The 22,770-nt window shown below is 38.0% G+C and overlaps 1 protein-coding gene and 1 long non-coding RNA gene across 3 annotated transcripts; both read right to left on the minus strand.

Annotated features, from left to right (window-relative positions):
* Positions 1-5,765: 5,765 nt before the first annotated feature.
* Positions 5,766-15,084, minus strand: LOC141925613 (uncharacterized). Of its 2 annotated transcripts, none has more exons than XR_012623891.1 (6): positions 14,950-15,084; positions 14,561-14,675; positions 13,366-13,455; positions 12,315-12,396; positions 10,827-10,900; positions 5,766-7,592 (listed from the first exon to the last, which is right to left on the minus strand). It is a non-coding gene; the product is annotated as an uncharacterized LOC141925613 (long non-coding RNA). The 2 variants fall into 2 exon arrangements; XR_012623890.1 differs by lacking the exon at positions 5,766-7,592 and adding an exon at positions 10,016-10,147.
* A 3,989-nt stretch (positions 15,085-19,073) lies between these two features.
* LOC141926206 (pulmonary surfactant-associated protein A-like) lies at positions 19,074-21,938 on the minus strand. Its single transcript, XM_074831630.1, has 3 exons — positions 21,788-21,938; positions 20,251-20,325; positions 19,074-19,547 (listed from the first exon to the last, which is right to left on the minus strand). Exons 1-3 carry the CDS (start codon positions 21,936-21,938, stop codon positions 19,171-19,173), a joined length of 603 nt encoding a protein of 200 aa, XP_074687731.1. The 3' UTR covers positions 19,074-19,170.
* Positions 21,939-22,770: the final 832 nt, after the last annotated feature.

Here is a 22,770-nt window from a genome sequence, read left to right on the forward strand (position 1 = left end):
CTGTGGTCTTTTAGGAACTTGAGTACATCAGCAACTCTTCATAACTATGGTTATATGACAAGGGGGTCATGTCACACATCACTACTACTGTATTACATAATTTTCAGTAAGATATGTCATAAATAAGGTACACTGACAGTGGAATCCATCCCAAATAGAAATAGGTGCACTGACAAGTGAGTCTACTAAACTGGTGCTGTGCAACTCACAGGTGCAGAGGTTGGAGGCCATGACTCAATGACCTTTCTAGATGTTGCTTGCCTGGTCTCAGTCAGCCTGGGTTTCATGCAGCACAGCTGTTAAACATCTGGGACTGCTCAGTTAATGAGGTGTTTCTCACATTGACAGTGTTTGGTGCACACAGGCTGTGTGTGGTTAAATAATCTTTCCAAACCTCTTAAGGTTTGATTATGGGAGGGTATGAATGAATCAAAATAGTGGCCAACCAAAACATAGCTCTAGAAATACAAAAGTAGTGGTGTTTCTTTCAGAATAAATACACTCAGTCACTGGAGCTTTGAAAGTTCTTTATTGCAAATAAAATCCTCATCAAGTATGTGAGCATACCAAATCTGGTCTCTAAACCACAAAATACTTTGCAGAAACAATTGCAAAAAATTCTACCTAATTTAACAACTAGGTAGAAGAGTTTTACTCTGCAAGGGTTGGAACTGAAGGAAATAAATGGAATGCAATAAATTACTTCTTTAGAGAAGTATACAACAATGAAGGCATTTGGAAGAGGAAAAAAGAGGTGTATTAGAAGTGTGATTTCTGGTTGTACCTTCAATTTCTAGTGTCTCATTTAAGATTTGCCTGTAGCTACACAAATTGTTTTTTTTTTTTTCCTGACTGTAGTTGATGGAAGACCTTTTTGGACACTAGAGAAGGGGTCATCTTAGCACAGTGGACATGATCCTTTCTTAGAAAAATCACAATTCTCTCCTTATACCCTCCACAGAAAACAAAATTTTAACTTTGTTACATGATTCTGGAAATGAAGCTGGTATGCTTCATTAACTGCATATGTTTAATGCAATCTAAAGTAGGCCTTGTAAAAATGTATGTCTTAGATTGTGGATTGTTTCACTGCTCCCTTTATCTTAGCACAGATCTGTTTAGGAGTTGTAATATCTTTAAGATCATGACACACAACTGTAGCTGAGAACTATATAAGCAGGATACAAAAGATTTGCTCTGTAGTATATTTAGCTGACGTACTTGTCTGACAGCTTACAGCCTGCTACAATATAGAAAAGCCATAAAATATTGTTTGACCATTTGATTTGAAGCCTTAACTTTTGATTATTAGGAAAAAGCAAAACCACATAGGTAGATGGGGTGATTTACTCTTTGGTGTGGGCCGTGCTCTTCCAGTGAAGCAGATGGGCAGGGTACAGCTGAGACAGCTGCCTTGTAGCTTCTGCCCTGCAAGGAATCTACCCCAATCTTTCCCCACCTGCTGAAACTATTTAAGAGTGCTTGTCCTGCCTGCTGCAGACATTGCTCTATTGAATGTAATCTTTGATTCTAGCTGTAATGAACCTATGTTAAAAAGTCAGTTATTTTTCTCTGCTAATCTTGCAATTTTTTTTCCTCCAAGTTACTCATTATCTTTGATTTTAGAGAACTAACAGTAGGGAAAAACCTTACAAAAATCCAGATGTATTTATCTCCCTATCACGAGTGGGGGGGAAGCTATCCTTCCTTCATGTATGATGAAGCCAAATGCTGAAGGTAGCAATACTGTTATGCAAAAAAAAGGCTTATTTTCAGTCTACAGAAGCAGTGTGAATCTTTAAGACAGCCTTCTGAAGCTTATAGGGTTACTGTAACATGAGAAGGTCCCTGAGTGGGATGCTTGTGGGAGGCTGGGGACCTCCCAGCCTGTTACTTGCTCTCAGTTGTGGTTCCTCTGAAGATGTTTTGCATGGGGGCAGAAAAATCATCTGATATCTGAATTGGCACCTATTTGTATAATTTGTCCTCCTCCAAATTTTAGAATAATTGACTATTGTGTAATATTTTTTTTCTCTCTAACTTGGAAAAGTCACAAATCTAGTATTGCTGGCTAACCTCTGGTAACAGAAAAACAAGTTTTAAAAAATTATTTGGGAGACTAGTAAATTTGCAAGTGAAGCCACCAAGAGACAGAATGGATTGAAGTCTGCAAGGCCTGTTCTGTACCAGTGGATTGAGTTATATTTTCTCTTGTTTTTATCAGGGTATTCTGATTAGCAGCTACAGCACTTAATGTCAGTCAAAAAGCACCCGAGAGCAAAAGACTCAGTTGGAAGCAAACAAGAAATGTGGGTAAAGACTCTTTGCCTTTCCTCATCTTCAGTTCCAACAGAAAAGCTGCAATTCCTCCATCTCTCCCAACATAATGTTTCAGGTTTACACCAATATTTACATGCTTTTGGAAAGAACTGATTCTGTGTAAATCCTGTGACTCAACCGATTTCTGGAGTTGGATGACTTCAGGCTGATGAGAACTTCAGTGCCCGCAAGAGAACAAATTCCCCACTGGTGAACTCAGTGCTCTTCTTGCCAAGTAAAATCCTTGGTGCTAAATATTTGTAAAGCAAGCATAAACATGCCTTAGGCTGATGCTTGCTTATAGGCTTGCGTGTCTGAGTATTTATGGAAGTACATCAAGGAAAATAGACCCTTGACTAATGTCAAAATAGGTGAATTTGGTGTTTAATTTTGCTCAGGGCGGCCTGCTCTAAGATTTTTGTTTCTAGTGTTACTAGTTACTCTTGGCAACAACATCAAGTTCTACCCCAGATCTTGTTGTAGGCAAGAAAATACTAACAAATGCAGGCATATGGATCTCAGCAGTAAGTATCATTTGTAAAGACCTGGTTAGAAACAGATATTGTGAGGCATGGTTTTGCTGTTGTCCCTGAAGCAGGTAGCAGGGCACTGGTATTTATCATCTATCCTGTCAAGTAATCACAATTTCTTTAGCCTCTTCCACATTCCACGTTGCAGGGAGGAGGAGGGAAGAGGAAAAACTATTCCTACATCAAAGAAAATGATTGTGGCTCTAAGAAAGACCAATTGGCCAAGACGAGTTTTCTACAAGAGCTCTAGGCCATTCACTGTACTGTTCAGTAATATTTAATTGAGAATCAATCCTTCCCTTTTCTTTCTCCATCGGCAAAGGCAGGGTCCTATTCAGTAGAAGCCTGGATTTTCGTTATTACTGAAACAAACTCAAACTAAAGCAGGCAGTACAAAAGAGCTTCTATGAGATGTAGTTGTATTGGCACTTTTGGGAATACCTTGGTCACACTTATCTTTGTGTGACCAAATGACAGTAATCAATTGCTAGTTTGCTTGATGGACATTAATCTCCTGGTGGAGATTAATACAGTGAGTTTGGATGAAAAAACACAATCAATAGTACTAAACAAAAATATAGATTTGAAATGTTAAAGATTGAATATTAATTATGTCTTTACACAATCATTTTTGCTATTTTAGTAGGTCATCAATTCCACTAAATTATGCTATTTAAGTATATCAGATAAACCCAGACATGTAATATTGAATTTCTGGTATCTTATACAAACAGGACTTATAGCTCTTTACATGGGGTGGGGTTTTATTATCTAGATGTGAGAGCTCCCCAGTTAGATACAAAGCTTGACTCTCAGTTGCTTTAGCACACCTGCAGCTGCAGAACACTTCCCAGTTTGCAGAGTTGTGAATACTGCTTCTCCCAGGCATGTACTTATTTAAGAACAAGTCAAAAGGGCTAAACTAGCAACAGCAATGAACTTGTTCTGCTTCCTGTTCCACTCAGTGATTTAAATCTTTAGCCTTCAAATGGGGAAAACAAATGTTACTGTGTACTTGTTCTCTAACATAACTGCCAACTTCCTATTAATATTTAAAGATTGCTACACGTCTAGACTAGTTTTCTGAAGAGGTCATCACTGCTGCAATGTCCATGGTGTGCCTTGTAACTGTGCAACTGCAGAAAGGTGACTATGTTCTAAGCAGAGGTAGAAAATGGTAGGAATGTGAAAAGTTCCGAGATGTGGATTTCTTGCCCAGTAATTGACTGGAAATGAGGGGGGTGATCAAGAGATAACTATACTGCAAATTAAAAGTGTAATTTAAAACTCCTATAAATACCAGAAATCAAATTCATGACTTGAGTACTTTTCAGAAAAGGCTGTATTTCAACTATGTAAAACCTCCAAAGATTTAATAACACTGATCTCTAGAGGGCCAAACCTTTCAAACTAAGAGTTATGAAAATGCTCAGAATAATAAAATATTAAAAGAAGTATCACTGAATTTGCATGTATTATATCTCCTCTACAAGTGATGATTGAATAAAGTGCTAATTATAAATATTTCAGTATTAATTTTTAAAAGATTTCAGCCTTTATAAAGCATGCTGTAGTTTAGTCTCATTACTTTTAAGTAAAACCTGTGTATATTTACTTTTCTGTGAGTAAAGTCACCACAGGATGCAAATCTAGCTTAAAGAATTTTAATAACAGTATGACGTTTGGGTGCAGAAATCAGATGTATAAAATCTGGGAGATGTTAAAAAGAAAGGTATGATGAAGACAGAGCATATTTAAAAATGCAAAAGTAGTACAGCACAGTGCTAGGATTTTGCTGATTGTGCCTTTAGTTGTAGTAGGTTTCACCTCACTTCCAAAGTAAGCAGGTGCCTACAATGAAAGTTAAAATGCAACAAGTTTCTCAGCTGTTATTGAAAGTATGCATAAAGAACTTTTTCTCTGGACATGTAAATTCTGATTTTTGTATTTTATCTAATAAGGTGGCTTTATGTGTTAGAGTTCATGGCTCTTTGTTTTCTGACTCTTGAATGAATTTCAGAGAGTAGTTATATACATCTGAGTCAAATAGACATTTCCTGTTCTGAAATATTTAGACTTTAAACACTTTTGAATAAACTTATGCAAGCTGAAGGTCTGCTAACTGTAAAAGGAAAACAAAGGATTGTCTTATACAGTGCACTTTCAGACATAACTCTGTTTAGCATACTATTTTGATACTAATGAACCTAAAATAAATCACATGAATAGCAATTCTGTATTTTCCTCTTCATCCCTTCCCTGCTGAAAATCTCTTAACCAAATTAGAAATAATTTAGCTATCCCCTTATTTTTGCAGAAAGGCCAGCAAGCAGTTGAATTTGAGTTGAATGTTTGCATCTTCCTCAACTGGACTACCTGAAATAAGTTCTGACTTTCTCTGAAGCTTGTGTGATCCTGTAGGCATTCAGCTTTTTTCTGTCCACTCCTACCTTCTCAGCGTCCTCAAGGTGTCTTGCAAGTCTTGCAAATAAAATCAAGTTGCTTTGGGCATCCACCCTCTGCTGTCAGGCAGCAAGAGCCGTGTTAGAGAAGGTGTTCAACCTGCCAGACAGACCAGGGAGGGTGTGGGCAGTGTCCCCTCAGCTGTGCGAGGCTCAGGTGAGTGCAGCAGTGCGCACAGGTACTTGTTTGTACAGTGGTGCCTATATCACCTCCCACTTGGTGTTCTTAAAGTGGCACAATCCTTTCCAAAGAAAGGATGAAGCCATTCTGCCTGGACCGCAGTTTGCTCAGGATCAGTAAAACAGTAGCTGGCTGTTCACATATCCACAAGGTGCTTTACGAGAGTCACTTTGAAAAATGATGGCCTTTTTCTTGCCAGGAAACCACTTGGGCTTTTCTTGTAAATCACCTTATTTACCCAGAAGTGAATAATCTGATAATAACAACCAGTCAGAACCTGAGTTATTTAATGAGTAGCACAATCACAGAATGAAGGCTGATGCCCCCAAGATTTTTGCAGACCCAAGGGGTCCATACACCCAACTCTTTTCCAGCTGTGTATGTTCAACAACCCACTTGCTACATACAAGCTTAGCTTTATTTAAAAGTTTGAAAAAATCATGGCTACAGTCAGGCTGCTGCAGTACCTGTTATATGGAGTAAAAAGCACATACAACCCTTTTCAGAGGCTTTGCTAAGTCAGCTCTGGCTCTGCTTCATGCTGCTGTGGAGGTGGTATTACACAGTCCCTGAGAACTGGCCCCCTCATCTGTACACAGTACTGCATCTAGTGCTTGTCTGATGACAAGGAAAGATGTGAAGGCCAAACTGCAGCCTGGGTTAAAAACCCAGTGGTGGGGACAATGAAGTTTGTGTAACTATCTGTCTTGGAATGCATACACCTAAAGGGGTGTGCATTTGCACCTGAAACCAAAGTGCAGACTTCAAGCATGTCCCTTTAGACCGCAAAGTCACCTAACTGGCAATAGGGTTTTTTAAACGCTTACAAAACACAGAAGATATGAACGAGGGTATTTTTACAGAAAATAACAAGAATAATTTTTCACATGATGGATATTTTTATAGAATTAAAAACAATTTTCTGAATATTTGTGTAAAAAAAAAGTTTTCTACTGTACAAGGCAGAATCAGTAACACTCTTCCCTGAAAACTTGACATACAACTTTCTTCTCTCTTGATAGTTAACACTAATATTTCATTGATCTTGCCAAAACCAAGTTCGTTTTTAAGTTTCTTTCCAGTAAATCTGCTTATCATGTTTTTTTACTAACTCTTAAAGTTAATAAGACTTTAACCTTCCTTAATCCTGGTGGTAGTGTCATTACATGCACCTTTGGAAGTGGTGTTCCCCATTGGCTGAAAATTGAACATCATCACGCAGTTTAGCTTGTCAGCAACCTGGGTGGCCCAGTACATGCGCAAGTACTGGTAAATGCAAGGCAAATGGTGGCAGCCTTATAAAGCACAACTAGTATTTAAGGTTAGGATAGGGTGGATTGGGATTTTAAAATAAGTTCAGAAAATAACTTTGGAGTAAACAGTTGCCAGCCTTGGGGAATCCTGTCTTTCTACAAATCAGAGGATGCTGTGCTGCCCTATCATTCAGATTTAGGGAATAAATTAGGTGCCCAGATAATGAAACAATCTGCTTTTCAGGCCAAGACTGCTGGTTCCAGACCTGCCTGCTGTTAGCAGGGTTGCTGGAGGGAGCAGGTTCAGGCTGGGAGAGAAATATTTGCCTTGAGGTTTTAGGTCCTCATCTAGTACCATAAGTAGCTAGAGCATCTGAACAAGGCTAGCATCTGCAGCTGTGGAGTAACACATTCAGTCCTTTACCCTCTTCCCTGGGAGTCCACTGGGGAAAAAGTCCAGATACTGGGTGGTGGGAGAACATTCCTGCTGTGGCACATTCATTAGACCGACACTGAAGGCAACCACTTTCTTTCACATACCTGCAATTAGCTCTAATTTTGAGATAACTCTGTAACCCCCCAGAAAAAAACAGGATAAAATGAAAAACTTATTATGGCTTAAAATGTTGGGGGGGGGGGGGAATCCAACCTCATTCTCAGGCTGATGTTAATCATTGTAAACTTCCTAAACTTTATTGGAATATGATGAGTGGAAAACTACTGTATGAGGTGATGCCGGTGTTCCTGTTTCCTCATGCTTGTGGCAGAGTTGGTTTCACAATAGGAGTCACGCAAGGCTGAAGACTCTGGGCAGGTGAGCTGATGAGTGCAGGCAGATACTGGTGAGCTGTAAAACATTTGTGAGTAAGAACAAAGTTTGAAAGTGAAACAGTGCCTATGGTCTCCTGAGTCCTCATTTCTTCTCTACATATCTGTTTCAACTATGTTAACATAGCAACATAACCATCTATCTAGACCTTACATGGTACAGGGTTCAGTAGTTTGTATTTTGACTATGTTGCCCAGAAATAGGGCATTAGTTAACAGTGTGTAGATCTCCTTACAGGCCAAACAGTTGCATTGGATAAACTGAGGACTTTACTCACAAAAGTTTTCTCTTTGCATATGTTGGGATAACTTTACAGCTCCCAGAACAGGGAAATGTGGTGCTATTTAGTATGCATTATTGTGATGAAGGATTTGGATATTGCTGGAGTGAATAATTAAGTAACTTGTGGAGGTAGACCACCCACAGGCAACAAATTGTTCAAGCAGAAAGGTGTCTTGGTTTGACATTAACCCTATTGCATTAATCATCCTGAGTAAATACCTGTGAGATAAATTGCTTAGTTTGCAGAGAATAACAGCAGGAATGATTCACAGGCCATGACATCAAGCAGAGGGCTGAACGGAGGCCAGGAAGATCCATGCCTTGTCACAAAGCAGGTGGTGAGAACATGTACTCAAAATATTTGAGTAATTGAATTTAAGTCAGTGCAGAAATGTTGTGCATGGCCAGTTGGTGCTCTGGAATTACAGTGATGTGCATGACTATGAGGCTCCAAGCAGCCCCTTTGCCGGCCCCTGCATTTGCACCAGTTGTGAGCTTGCCTTCCCTCTCCAGTTACCCTCATAGTTTGACTGTTTTTCTCCCTGTCACACAGGCGTGAGAGGAGCTGATCTGGCTCTAGTCTGGATGTTTCCTTGCTCAGCTCTCCATGACCAAGCTGGAATTAACAAAATGCATGTGAATGTGACTAATAGCCAGGCATTTGGCTTTATGTATATGGAGGCATGCCCAGGTGCTCAGCCAGCCTTTGTACCATGTCATGGAGTTTATGCAAAGACTTCATTGCCTAAAGTTATATTGAAGTCAACTGCCCCGCAATAGGAAGGAAAAAAAAAATCAGAAACAGCTCTGGATATGCTTGTTATACTGCACAATTGTGAATCTAACCTTGGGAACGCTCAACTACAGAAGGTAACTGGACTCCAGTAACGCAGATGTTCAGAAAGCTTTGTTTTAATCCTTTAGCTTGAGCTGGAGGGTGCAGGCTCTGAGAAGCTTCTGCAATGAGTTTAAGCTGCTTCAGAAACAGGCATCCACCAAGCTTAGCCCCGTGGAAATCCCAATGACAGTTTGCCAAGCAGCTCTGTGGTGCCCACAAATTAGCTACATCCGAATCTCTCTACTATTTTACTAGCTTAAAAAAATTGGCCTTGTCATGGCTCTACTGATTTCCCTAAACCACAGGGGCACTGTAACTCCTGTCAGCTTCTGTGTGTTTTCTTCCACACGCATCCCATGTGGCATGGGACCTTGGGCTTCTTGTGCTGCTACCACTATGAGTCAGGAAAGGGATTAGGAGTTGCTGGAGGGGCTTAGGACAGGTGACTTTTGGCCACCACTTTTCAGCTATATAAAGGTTAAAGACCTGCTGACTCTGAAGCTTTCCCATGGAAAATGTAAGATGGGTGAGTTCCACCTGTGTTTATAGCTCTGTGTCACCTTAGCAGCATTGCTTATTTCATGTTACGGGTATCATGTTATGGGTGAAGATGGCCAAAGAAATGCAGGTTGAGAAACAGCAGTGGTAGCACGCATGTCTGTACAAATAGGTTTGGTGAGGGAAACTTACAGAAAGGTGTCAAAATACACACAACTTAGAGACTTGTGGGTAAAGGGGTGTTGGAAGATCTTGTGGCTGCAAGTCACTTTAGGTATGTGCCCAGTAGATCTAATTTTTGCTCTTGTAATAAGTCAGCAAGCTAACAGCAGTAGGAACCCATAGGCAGTCATATCAAGAAACTCAGTGGGCAATGAATAACAGAACAGACAAAATGGTCACTGCTTTCATTATAAGTAATTTCCTCTTTATGATTGTCATTTGTTTAAAAGACAAATCAGGCTGGGAAAGAGTGACTTATTTTTCATGCTGCATTATCTGAGTTCAGTAGCTACAAATGCAGAGACAGGGCATAGGCAAGTGTATTCCAGGGAGCCTGCCAGAAAGCAGCAGGGGGAAGCACTAGAACTGACAGACAGTAAGCTGATTCTGGTGGCACCTCTTGTCATTTCAAGTGCCATCAGTGTATATCTCTACATATTCCTCATCCCCTCTGCCAGAAGGTTCATTTAAATGCCACTACAGCACAGCTGTGTACCATCCAGGAACTGGAATTTGTTTGGAAATAGAGATTCCTTTATCCCCAGGTAGGCATAGGTATTAAAACTTTTCATAAAGTACAGAATGGCACAATTCTCACCTGGGTTTCTTGGAGAGGCAATAGACTCTCCAGGCTCTTTGCTTTTTTTCAGTGTGGTATGGAAATTGGCTTTTTTTTCCTCATTGGTAGCAAATACCTTTTGTCTAGATGCTATCATCTTTTCCAAGTGGAGGACTGCAAGAGGAGTAACTTAACTTTAGATTAAACCCAGGGAAATGTAAAGAGAAGAAAACTTGAAATCAAAGATAAAAGAAAAAACACAACCCCCAAAAGCCAGAAGACATGTGAAAAGATGAGGGGAGGGGAAGAAGGGAAGAAACATATAAATATACAGATGATCAAACAGGCAAAGCACAAGAGGTTGGAGTAGAGACGGAAATGAGGAATCCTACATTTGTAAAATGTATATTATTTTCTTTGAGACTCTGTATAAATTCTCTGAGATGGCTTGCAGTATACAAGGGTGTATGTCAGTCCTTGAGTGAGTAGGATCTTAGATGTGATCTGATTGTGATTGTTTTGGTATGTTTTTAGTGTTTGGTTTATTTGTCTGTTAGCTGCATGAGGTGCCCATGGAGCACTTCTGCATAGGCAGAGATTTTAATCTGATAAACTTCTGTCTTGCAGTAATGCTTCAGAGCTGTTACCTAGGTGTCTCCCCCTAGTTTTAAAAAACTGTCTCCCCTGTCCCAGATTGAGTTATCACTCTTCTACCTATGAGTGAACAAAATATAATTGGAATACAATAAAACTGTACAAAATTCTGCTTTTTCTCCTAAGAAGCCATTTTGTGGCTCATCTTGTTTATGCCCACTAATCCAGCTACAGCAGAAAGAAAAGGCAGATAAATTACCTCCTTCAAGTCTGGAAATCTATGTTCTAACTGACAGATGCCTTCCATTTCATTATCAACCAGCAGTAGGAAACCTATGAACAAAACCAGTGATTATGCTCTTTGTCTTAACAGTTTGAATCTTGGCTTTCAAGATAAAGCAGAGGTAATCATGTGAAATTAATATGAAATTTTAAAATGTTTGTTTGACCTGTTTTAGTTTACTGCTGTGTTTTAAATAAGGGATCTTTTCACACATTGATCTTCGTAAGGATAGGTAGTACTTTCCTGGAAACTATCTGCAGAGCAGTGATGTTTATGGAAAACTTGATTTAGCAAACTGAGTTAGTCTTTACTCTATAAGTGATTGAGCCAGTTCAGGCAAAACACTGGCACTTGTGCATTAGGTTTAGTTGATTTTTAACTGTGTCTAGGGATTGTTGACAGAATCCTTCAGGCTGTTCAAGCACTTGCTTCCAGCTGCAACCTAACACCTAGCAACAAGTTTCTTGAGCCCTATATTATGGAAAATGATATCCTTTTCTCTGTGAGTTGTGTCATTAAGTAGGAGAGATTTAAATATCTTACTTCATACAAGTAATTAATAAAGATCTGTTTTCTATCAAGTAGAACCCATATCAGATTACACATGATAGGAATGAGTTTATAAAGCATAAAAATAGAACACGGCAGTACATCTAGATAAACATGGAGATGGTAACTGCATGTACCTGGTATAAATCCTTTATCTATCCCATCTTCAGACAAGTGCACAAAACCTGCAGGTTTACCTTGAACAGCATGGGAGCAGGAAAAAAGCTACTCCTAAAATTTTGTGAAACGACTGTTGGAGACAGGATTATTTAAAGCCAAATATAAACCAGACTTTTTTACTCTCCAGTGTAGAATCTTGCATTAAAAAAAAAAACAAAAAACAAACAACAATGTTTCAGAATTTTGCTGTCTGTGTTAGAAGTTTTCTGTACCTTAAAAGCTTTGCCCCCAGTGACAGGAATGTCATTTATGGAGTTGCAAAGTTAGGTTATTTCAAATAATTTAAGTATTTTTCCAAAAGATTCAGTCTGCGGGCTTGCAAGAGTCTACAGAGCAAAAAACCAAAACATGCCCTTCAAAGCTCTTTTGTACAGCAGATACCATTATATGCCAGTTTTCCCATGCAAAAAGCTACAATTTCAGTCTTAATTTTACATGGGAGCAATAGATGCATATCTGCTTTAGTAAGAGAAAGCCAAGTTAATATAAACTCAGACAATGCTGTCTTAATCAATTGGCTTAAGAACAAAACAATTTTTAACACTTATTCTTCAATATGGCATCCATCTTTTAAAGTATCTTCATCTCAGATGATATCCTGTAAAAGTAGGTGAAAAATTTAATAAAAATGTTGAGATACAGAGAAAAAAAATCTAAAATGGAAAGGTTTATGATACAGTTTAGTAGGATTCAACTTAATTTAAACAGAAACCTATTTAAAGATGTTCAACTTACCTAGCAGCTCTAACATGAAATAAGAAAGACTCATTAAATGGTCTAATTTATAGGGCATGTAACTTGAGATTCATCTTGTTACCTACAGAAAATACAAAGAGCATGTAATATGATATGAATTTGCATATGAATAGAAATTGAATGAACTTTAACTGGAATGATAGGGGGTTTCCTCAAGAAGTAAACATGCTAAAAATGTGAGAAAAATCTTTGAGGGTACTGCCTTGATTTCTAGAAACACTTTCACATGATTGGAAGAAAACCAACCCTGAAGCAGAACAAAGCAATTTCTCAATACATATTGGAAATACCCAATGTTTCCACAGCATGGCTGTGTAAATGTTAAATTGTAAATGTCACTGAAGATAAGCCAAAACAAGTCCACCTGAAATATAATATGCACCAGGAACACCACCACCACTTTCAATACAGACTGAGAACTTATCAGTGATAATTGCTGAAGTCTTGTAACTAAACAGAATCTCATAATTGTAGCAGCAAAGCCAAAAGACACTGATACATCTGCAGCGTATGTAGAGGTAACAGCCAGAGCCGCACATACTTAAGTAACTTACAAAATACTCCAGGGGAAGTTTATATATCATAAATAATAACAGTTTTATCCAACAGAACAATGACCTTTCAGTGAAGGAAAAAGCTGCTCTAAACCAGTCCTGTAAGTACAGAGGCCTCGAGACATGGAGCATCGCTGATATGGAAATGCATTGGCATTACTGATGTAGAGTCCTTTGTCACTGGTGTTGTGCCCGTGGAACCTGAATAATTCCTGCGGCACTGTTTATTGAGTACCCTGGAAAAGGCACCAGTCTTGTGAAAAACAAATAAGCAGTACTCAGTTGTATGTACCTTGACAGAAGAGAGCTGTTTTAAATTTGTGTGAGTAACCTTTGTTTAAAGTTTTTTGTTAAATTTCAAGTTTCTTAGCTTTTGAGTGTTTGACTTAATGCTTTTAACATTCTTTTGGCTGAGGTTGTCTAACTGTTTTATGGAAAAAACCCCAAAAAACAGAGAACATGAGACAAGCCATTACCTGTGGTTCAGATGAGCCCTAGAAAAGGTCACTGACAGGACCTGGGCCTTTGCATCTGTGGTGAGAATAACTTTAGCACTTCAACTGCATCTGGAAGAAACCACAGGTTAGGCAAGTATGAGAAGTGGATGAGGCTTGACCTCCATTAAGCGGCTTCATATGCTGACTGATGTCCTGGGAAACCTGAAGTGAGACAGAAGTTTTCTTGTGTGATAGACTCCCGAGAAGAACTGATGTATTTAACAAATTCTAAACTTTTCTTCCTTTGATTTTCATTAATATATTGAAGTGGAGCAAGCTAAAATAGATATTTAAAAATACTTACATTTCTACTATGCTTGCCTACTAGAATATTCTATATAACGATCATAACTTGTAAACTATTTTCTGATCTTCCTTTGAGCTGCATATCTCAGAAGTCTAGCAAGGTTCAGGGATACACATCTGATAAAGAATAAACAATTTTTGAGTAGCGAGGTAACCTTTCTTCTGTGTTTCCACATCTCTCATTAAGAAGTTTTATAATTTCAGTGCTAGTGAAGCAAATGAAGGATATTCTGAGAGTATGTTACGTTGCACAAGGTAGGTAGGTAAATGCAAAACATGCTAAGGACAAAAGTTGGTCAATGCTGCTTTCTTAGCTGCTTCAAGAAATATAGACACTAGAGTTGAATTTCAGTTTATGAAAGTGGGTGTGTATTCCTTCCATAAGCCTGTTTGTTAGCCTTTCCTTTGTATACTTAACCTCCTGAAAGTTGCTTTTTTTCCTTCATAGTGCTAGTCACACCTCAGACGATAACCTTGAAAATTCTTTTCTTATACTCTCAGTTTGTACTTAAATGGCCCCAACCCAACTTATATTTTTTTGGGTAACATTGATTTTGTCCTGTTCCGCTATTGTTTCCATTCTACCTTGCTACCACCTTGTTCTGTGCTTTCTGCATTTCCTTTTCTATTCCAAATCATTGTCAGACTGTCCTCAGCAGCTCCCTTATGCCTGGGAATATCAGGAAGAGCACAGAACACACAGAACCTAGTGTCTCCTTCTCAGCAGAGGGCTGAGGCTATTTTTGCTGAGCTTTGAAAACAGGAAGCAAAGAATTCAGCAAGATATGGACACCTGGGATGCCAAACTTCAGCATGGCTTTTTTTGAAATTATGAGCAGCATTTTAGAGCAGAAAGTCTTAATTTTACCTGTAGACAGTGTGATCAGTGCTTGTAATTGCTACTGCTGTCTTGCTCCACTGACTGAAGTTGTGTGTGAAGGATCCAAGTGGAGGTCTCTGATACGTCACTTGGTGCAGCTCATCTGAAAAACACAGAAATAAATAGTTTTGTGTTTATAACAAATAGAAAGCAATACAGAAATACAGTAATACAGTATTTCTTCAATAGCTGTTGGTAGCAAAATAGTTTTCTAATGGGGAAGAGAAAAAACCCCTTGTGTTTATGAACGAGATGAAACTATTATTCCATATATTCTGCAGTTGTCTTCCATTATCTGCAGAGGAAGGTTAAACTGTTCACTACAGTCTTTACTACCATAATTACCATTGCTGCAGCCTCCTCACGGATTAACATACCCTTGCTGTACAGCTCCTGAGCCACAAGGTCGGAGAGGGTCAAAGTTTCATACTAGGTTTCACCTGGCTTATCATCCTTGAGCCAAATTCTGCCAAACCCTGGTTTCCTAACAGGCACTTCAAATCAAATCCGAGTCCCCTTATTATTTTTAAAGGTGCTACTCTGATTTCCAAGCATCCTGTTTTGACTGTGCTTTAAACCCAGGTGTGTTTGTATAACTGTAGGTCAATATGATTTTGTAACAATATGTTTCAACTTCTGATAATGAAAATCATTTGCAATTTGACACTCTTTGAGGTCCAGACAAACATGTCCGTTATACCATTACACAATACTCCTAAGAACATTGTTTTCCTCTGGTTCATAAGAGTTGTAATAGGGCCATTTGTCTTTCTACCACTCCTCAGTGTGGTTTCAAAACCAGGTAACAAACTTCCTGGTGGCAAATATTTCTTCTATTTGCACTTGTTCTTCTAAAGAAAAGTTGCAAAAAAATGTAAAATGTATGATTAATCTTCACCCTACTTTGTATTTGCAGCACTGCTAGGAAGTTGTGGCAGCAAGTACTGGTATTTTTCCACTACATATGTTCTTTTCTCTGGGAAAGAACAGAGAAATGATGTAATTATTCTTTAAATTCGGCTTCAAAAATTAAAAAAAAAAAAAAATTAAATAAAGGAGGCACTGTTCACAATTTATGCAAGATAAGGTAGCCCTGTCAGCCTGTGTCACATCCTGCCAGTTACTATGTTCACATAAGGTTGAATTTGAACTCAGTTTCCCAAGAACCATGGGGCCTGGGTTTTTTTAATCAAATTTCTACAAAAATCAGGAAGCTGCAGAAAAATACTTATTTGCTGTAACTGAAGGTCAATTTCTTTACATGTGGTGGGGATTGATGGGAGTGGGGGAGAGGTTTTTGAGTGCTCAAAATTGCTAATAGTATTTCTAAACTAAAGCATCTAATTAAATTATACAGTTATAACAGAGAATATCACTCTAGACCAGAGAGAATTCTCTCTTAAATCAATATCCATCATTTTTATGGCCAGACAAAACTCTGTTAAATATACTTGCAATAACAACTGTATTAAATTTCTCTTATGTGATGCACAATCCATTTGCTTCAGAAGGGACTGAATTTTTGTGACCTTCTACCTTGTACTAAGGTCTTAATTTTCAATCTGTTTTTATAACATTTGAGAAGCAAGTAAGTTATTTTCTGAATTAAAGATCTTACTGTTAGGTTTCTTTTCTGTAGCAAATTATTATAAATTAAGGAAAAAAGACTAACCTGAATTTTTCCTGGTCTGGTCATTATGCACCACGGATTATTTTTGCTCATTGCATTTTTAAGGAAAGACTTTATCAAAATTATTTATCCTACAACAACAGAACAGAGAAACAATTATTTCTGTGTTTTAAACAGCATTTAAGGATTGAAATTGATAGAGTTATACATGCACAAGAAAAGCCATCTAAAAGAACAAAATAACAATTTCTGGATACTTTTCTGTTCCTCTGTGGAACTGAAAAGAATAATCAACTAACATTCTACTGAGTGTGTGCCTTCACCAGGATTTTAATTACCACGTATGAATTCCACGAGATACAAACACATTTCAAGCCTGTCCGCAAAATATTGCTTTTACTAGGGAATTTTATTTTTTCCACATATGATGGTTGACACTGGGCTTTTTTTTTTCTCTATGAAGTTCATCAAAGTTAGGAGATAAATCCATGCAAAAGAATGTGGACACAATTTTTTTAATAAAGGAAGCAGGAAACTGGCAGACCTCCCCTTGATATCTTCAGTTTTGTATATGAGGCATAGTCAAGGCTGTGGACACAGAACAAGAAGGGCTGCTTCAGAATGGTGTAAGGGGAAGACTAGAGCATAGCAAGAGAAGAGTTGAATATGAGTTATATGGAGATATTTTATGGAAATAACTGAGGAGTTTCATTCAGTTACCTGAAATGTTACAGATCTCAGTGTGAACCATAGAGGGGAAAGTGCTGCCTAGCTGTTCTTTGACTGGATTGGAGGAGTTTTTATTTTTAAGCAGCATGTATGTGTTTGATTTGTTGGGGTTTTTTTTGGTTTGTTTTTTTTTTTCCTAATAGTAATGGCTTAAGCAGAAAGAAATTTGACTCTGAGACCTAGCTTAGATGTTTTGTTTATTGATATATTAAAAATTAGCTTTTGACTAAAAAAATAATCTGGGTTAAAAGCACCCAAGTGTCTTGAAGTCTAAATATGTTTAGAGATACGTGATATATTGTGTTAAGCCATTTGTAACATTCTCAACAAGAGATTTGTGTAGTAATTTTGTAAACACCAATGTGGTGGAAATAAATTGTTGATTAACTAAAGGAATAGGATACTCCAAACCTAGTTGGGGATCTATGTAACTGAATGTGAATTTGGTTCAGATAAAAAAAGATCATGTTGTCAGAGTGATTGTGTGTGTGTGTGTGTGTGTGTGTCTTCAACATGATGCCTTCTTATGCCAGGTAATCATCTTGTTCTAACAAAGAATCTGTACAGTTGAAAGACTCAAAAATTGCTAACAAGGTTTACTCATTAAAATACTAATAATTAAAATGCAAGAGGTAGAGGTAGTTTTAAGTAAACCTTCAACTCTTTCTAGCAGATTTAGTGCAGCTGGTAAGAGCTAAGCCTAGAAAAATGAAAAGGTATTAAGTTTAGCCTTATCTTAAAGTAATGTGATGATCATAATTTTTGTCATGGCATGACCCTTCCCATTTGAAATTTTTGGCCAAAATGGTATCATGGTCATAGGTTTCAAAGGAAGCTATTTTGGTTCACACTTTAAAATCTGTTCAACATAGTACTGGGTGTACTTTTCCTATTTCAAAGTCCCTGTCCACTCTCAGATCAGCTGGTGTGCTGTATGCAATGCTGGACATGAATCTTCCACTGCCAAAAGTACCCCCTTATCTCCTGTGTCTGAAGATGCTAAAGCTTTCCTACTTGATAGGGCTTGAAATGACCATGTGAATAGATCCCATCCCTTCCTCCATGCAGGCTAAGGACGAGGGGCAACAATGTCCAGAGTCAAGCTCAGGTTCCTATGGCCTCCCTGCACAGAGGCAAATGTGGGGGAGGAGGAGAAGATGAAGTAAAGGTGGTTATGCATGTATTTTAACCCCAGTGCTTCCTTTTTATCCCTCAGGTGGTGTGAAAATGGTAATAGATGACCTCAGGACTTCCTCACTACAAGGTAAGTGTGTGAGAATTTGCTACTTGTGGTACTTTACTGAGCTCCCACTACTCACCAGCTACCCGAACTGAGTAGCCATGAAAATATTTAGTGAAAATATGCTTCCTGATCCTAGTGGATTTGAATCATGATCTGGCTGTGTGGTTGCTTGGCATGACATCAGCAGAGTAACAGTTTGTGTTTGAACTGATGGAACTTCCAATCTTGCCCAAGGCCCCAACATAATATGTGGTGGTTCAGTGGTTTGGGAGAAGGCAGTTGGCCTTGTATCACTGCAATGGTCATAGTTTTATGAGGGAAGGTGATGTTTGAGCAACAAAAGGCAATCTTTAGTATTTTATACATATATTTCTATGTCTACATGGATCTAAAGCAATGTTTATCTTAGTGTCTTATAGAGTAGCTTCTGAAACTAAGAAAATTAATTGTAACTGGTACTGTTGGTATTTTGTTTTATAAAAAGTTAAATAGGGATGCTGAATGAATCAGTGCAATGCTTCAGTGTGACAGAATACAAGCTCTATAATGCAGAGACGTACAAAACCTGAGATCATAATTGCTCCAGTGAAGTCAACCTCTGTGCATCTCTTTTAAGGCAGAAACTATTAAATAGTTGGAAATGCTTCCACTATGAAGCCATGGGCAATTTTAACTTCAGCCTTTTCCAATATGCCAAGTCAAACCTTGGAATTTTCTTCTAATCTTCACAAAGGTACAGTGCACAGAGACAGTCTGCCATGGAAAATGAATGCTGAGCTATTCCCAACCCTCCAAAAGAGACAAACACAGCAGATGAGGCACATTTTAATTAAGTTAATCACCTACCACATTTGGCATTTTCTTAAGGACAAAAAAATTACCATAATATGATTAATTTTAGATTTTATGACATAGAATAATCACAGAAATTGCCTAAACCTGAGACACAGGATATTTAATTGTCTCCATACTTTGAGGTGGCTGAAAGGCCATTCTTTAAAATTCACAGATCGTGAGGCGATACAGGTTGCACCTTTTGTCATTCCATCTCCCATCAGTGTACATCTCTACACATTTTTCTGTCCCTTTGCCATTAGGCTCACGTGGGTGCCAGTTGGTATAATTCAGAGGTATGCCGTTCATATACGTAAATTGACCTGAAGTCTCACCCTCTTTAATGCCCAAGTAAGCATATCGGTTATACTGTTTCACAATACCCAGAATAGCTTTATTCTCCTCCTCGTTTGTGGGAGTTGCAAGAGTTCCTCCAGCCTCCTCACAGGATTCTAGTGCAGATGCAAAATCAACTTCCTTCCCATTGCTGGCAAGTATTTTCTCTCCAACTTCTATTATTTTCCCATTCAAAGCAAGCACTAAAACATGAAAAGAAAAAACCTAGTTAGCTTTTTTAATTTCCTATGGCATACTGATGAGAAAGCAAAGAAAGAGAAATCAAGAGATGAAGAGAAAATTACAGGTGGTAAGAAGAATAGAGGGCAAGAATGAGAGTGAAGCATGAAGAGGAATTAAGATCTTCAAAATTTTACCAAATCACTAGTCATTCACTAAATATATTGTTATCCTGCTTGTGACCACCTGTCATTGTCTTCTCCAAGACAAGATGCCCCACTAACATTTGCTACATACACTATCAGCCCTATATAAAAAGGATGAATTTGCTTCGAATTTGAGCAAGTGAAACAAATTATAATTTTTGTGATTCCTTCTCAGTACAAAACAATTTACCACCTTTAACAATCTGATAGATAAAAATGCTAGCAACATGGTACAAGGCTGAGTAGTTCCCATGAATCCATGTGGAACGTGCAACAGCTGGAATATTTTTTTAATAAATTGAATTTGAATAAATGTGCATTAGTGTTCCTGAGAAAAATCTGCTTCTTCAGGGAAAATGAGTCCTAATCTCCCCTGCTTTGGATGAGAAAATGGAGTTTTGGGATGTAGTACCATTTCCAAGTGTGATTTCTTTCCTGCAAGTCATGATTCTATAATGAATTTTGCCTATTGCACTTCAAACTCATTGTGAGCTTAAAAAGTAAAAATGGGAAAAATTACCGCCTTCAAGTCTGGAAAGTCGATGTTTCAAATCTAAAATGTTGCAGAGTTCAGTGTACAGAGAACCAGGTAGACCTACACAGAGAAAAATAGAAGTTATACAAAAGCAAAACTAGGCTCTGCTGATAAGAACAATTTCTTGGATAAATAATTTTCCAAAACTAGCTAGCACACAATGTATTTTTTTATCATCATCTGGCATGAAATAAATGTTTCCCCAGTATTTTTTCACGCTGTTGTTAACCTATATCACAGTAAACAAACACAAGCCTCCAACCCTCTGAAATGCTGATCATTCCCCTCTGCACAGAAGAAAATGAATTTTTCTAGGTTGAAGCCTTATGTTTGTCATGTCTTTGGCTTTGCCAAAGAGAATTTGTTTCATTCTAATAATCATTATTGAGATTTTGGGGCAGGAACCATACTATTTTCTTTTTAATCTGCTGTATGGATTGTTTTTATAGTGGGATCTTATTTTAGTGGAAACCATGAATACTGGTATAGGAGGGTTTCTGCATAGATTGTGTGAAGTACAGGCCATCCAGCACTGCTTGCTAAAGATGGGAACTCACTGTAAAGGTAGATACTTTTTTTTCATACAAATTTCCATGGGTAACAAGGGTCCTACATGTAGAATAAAGTTACTAGTGTGCTCCCATGATCATATTCCCGTTATTCACATCTAAAACAAATGGCAGTGTAGAAGCACGAAATACTGCTGCGTCTCTCTCCCTCTCTGAGTTGCACTGTTACAACTCTTACTGCACTTCCCAGCCAGTAATAAACAACATATTTGACCTAATAGAGAGAGTCCACTTGACTGACAGAACACTAGATGGACATCATCCTTTTTCACATGGTAGCCCAATATCCCCTTTTTCTCCTTTCTCACCTTGTGGCCAAGGAAGAACACCTCTTCCATGGGCTCCTAAGAGACCTGGAAAAGAGAAGCATTATTTTCTTTCCAGTTGATGCATTTTCTGGGAACTTCAGGATGAAATAGAACTTAACCTCAAACTGAAATGTGTGACATCTATGAATAATTTTGATAGTACTTTAGCCTTAGTAATGGACCTGGAGAAAGCATTTCTACATAGAAAGAAAATTACACAGTGCAAAGTGTGTTCTTTTGCACATACCATCTTTGAATACTAGAGAGACATGCCAGAAGCCTTTTAATTACACTTGTAAATACCAGAATAATATTTTCTTCATACTTAAAAAAAAAAAAAAAGCTTCTGCTGTGAAAGAAGCAACTGCCTTTGCAAAGTCAATGGAAAAACACTACATATATATATATTTCTATATATTATATTTATATTTTTAAGTATTGATAACCTGTTCATTTCCCCTCTTCTCCTAGAAGAGAGAAGAGGCCTGTCTTTTAGAAAAAAAATTAAACCATTTCTTCTGTTCAGTTTTCCCTCCTGTTTAATGCAGCTGCTTCCTCAAGGGAACATGTCCTTCTGAGTTAACTGGTTTTATTCATCCATTCTTCATGACAAGGATTTGTTGCAAAAAAGGGAAGTTTACTTACCTGGTAGATGTGGCTGTCCTTTCAGACCATCTCTTGCAGGCAGTCCAGGTATACCAAATAGACCAGGAATTCCTGGACATTTACACAGTGCATGGCAAGTCACTAGCAAAGCAGCTACTGCTGTGACCATGTAGGACATGTAAGACAACATGATTGCTCAGGCCAGCTGTAAGAAAACCCACATATTTGTCAGGCAATGATTCTGTAAGAAGGTGTAGGCGGTGGCTTATATAATTGAACACTTTTTTCTTTTTTTTTCTTTCCCATTTGTCCCTTCTTGAAATTTACTTTCTTTCCTTGTTTAAATAAAGTCTATAGTTTAGGTATAAGAGATTTTTCCAGATCTCTTTTGCTACCGTTGCATAGCTTATAGACAAAACTCTTTCTAGACTGATACAGATTGGTATGCTCACTACAGAATGACAGCTACACGTTTAGGAGTAGTGAAGACAAATCATCCTTTTTGTTATCACTGACTAGTTGTTGGATTAATCCTTGAGAAATGATGGGCTCAGATGTAACTGATCACACTTAAGCCATTAGTTGTCTGTAAGGGCTATAATCACTCAATGAAACATAGATGCATGTGTTACCAACCTGAAAGGCACCATCTGTTACAGTGGTTGTTGTGGTGGTTTGGAGCTAGTTAGCAATCTCTTTAAGCACAGTACTATTTAAGCACATTTATTTGAAATAAGACAACTGATAGAGTGTTTTACACATGGGCAAAATTTTATAGCTCTATTGGCATTCCTATCTTGTCTTGAACAAAATTCCACAAGCTTGAAAATGTCAGAGTTAGTCTTGTAGAAAATGCATTTTTGCTGGTTGGAAATAGGCCTATGCATCTTATTTTATCCTTTCAGCTATAACATTAAGTAGGGTTATAATCTCAGTGCCAAGATATCATGACTAAAAAGCATTCTGAAACTATAGCTCATGGGTTTACAATGCAGCTAGTGGGTATGCAGCATTAGTACTGC

The sequence above is a fragment of the Strix aluco genome, chromosome 7 (assembly GCF_031877795.1).
Source record: "Strix aluco isolate bStrAlu1 chromosome 7, bStrAlu1.hap1, whole genome shotgun sequence".
Taxonomy (NCBI): domain Eukaryota; kingdom Metazoa; phylum Chordata; class Aves; order Strigiformes; family Strigidae; genus Strix; species Strix aluco.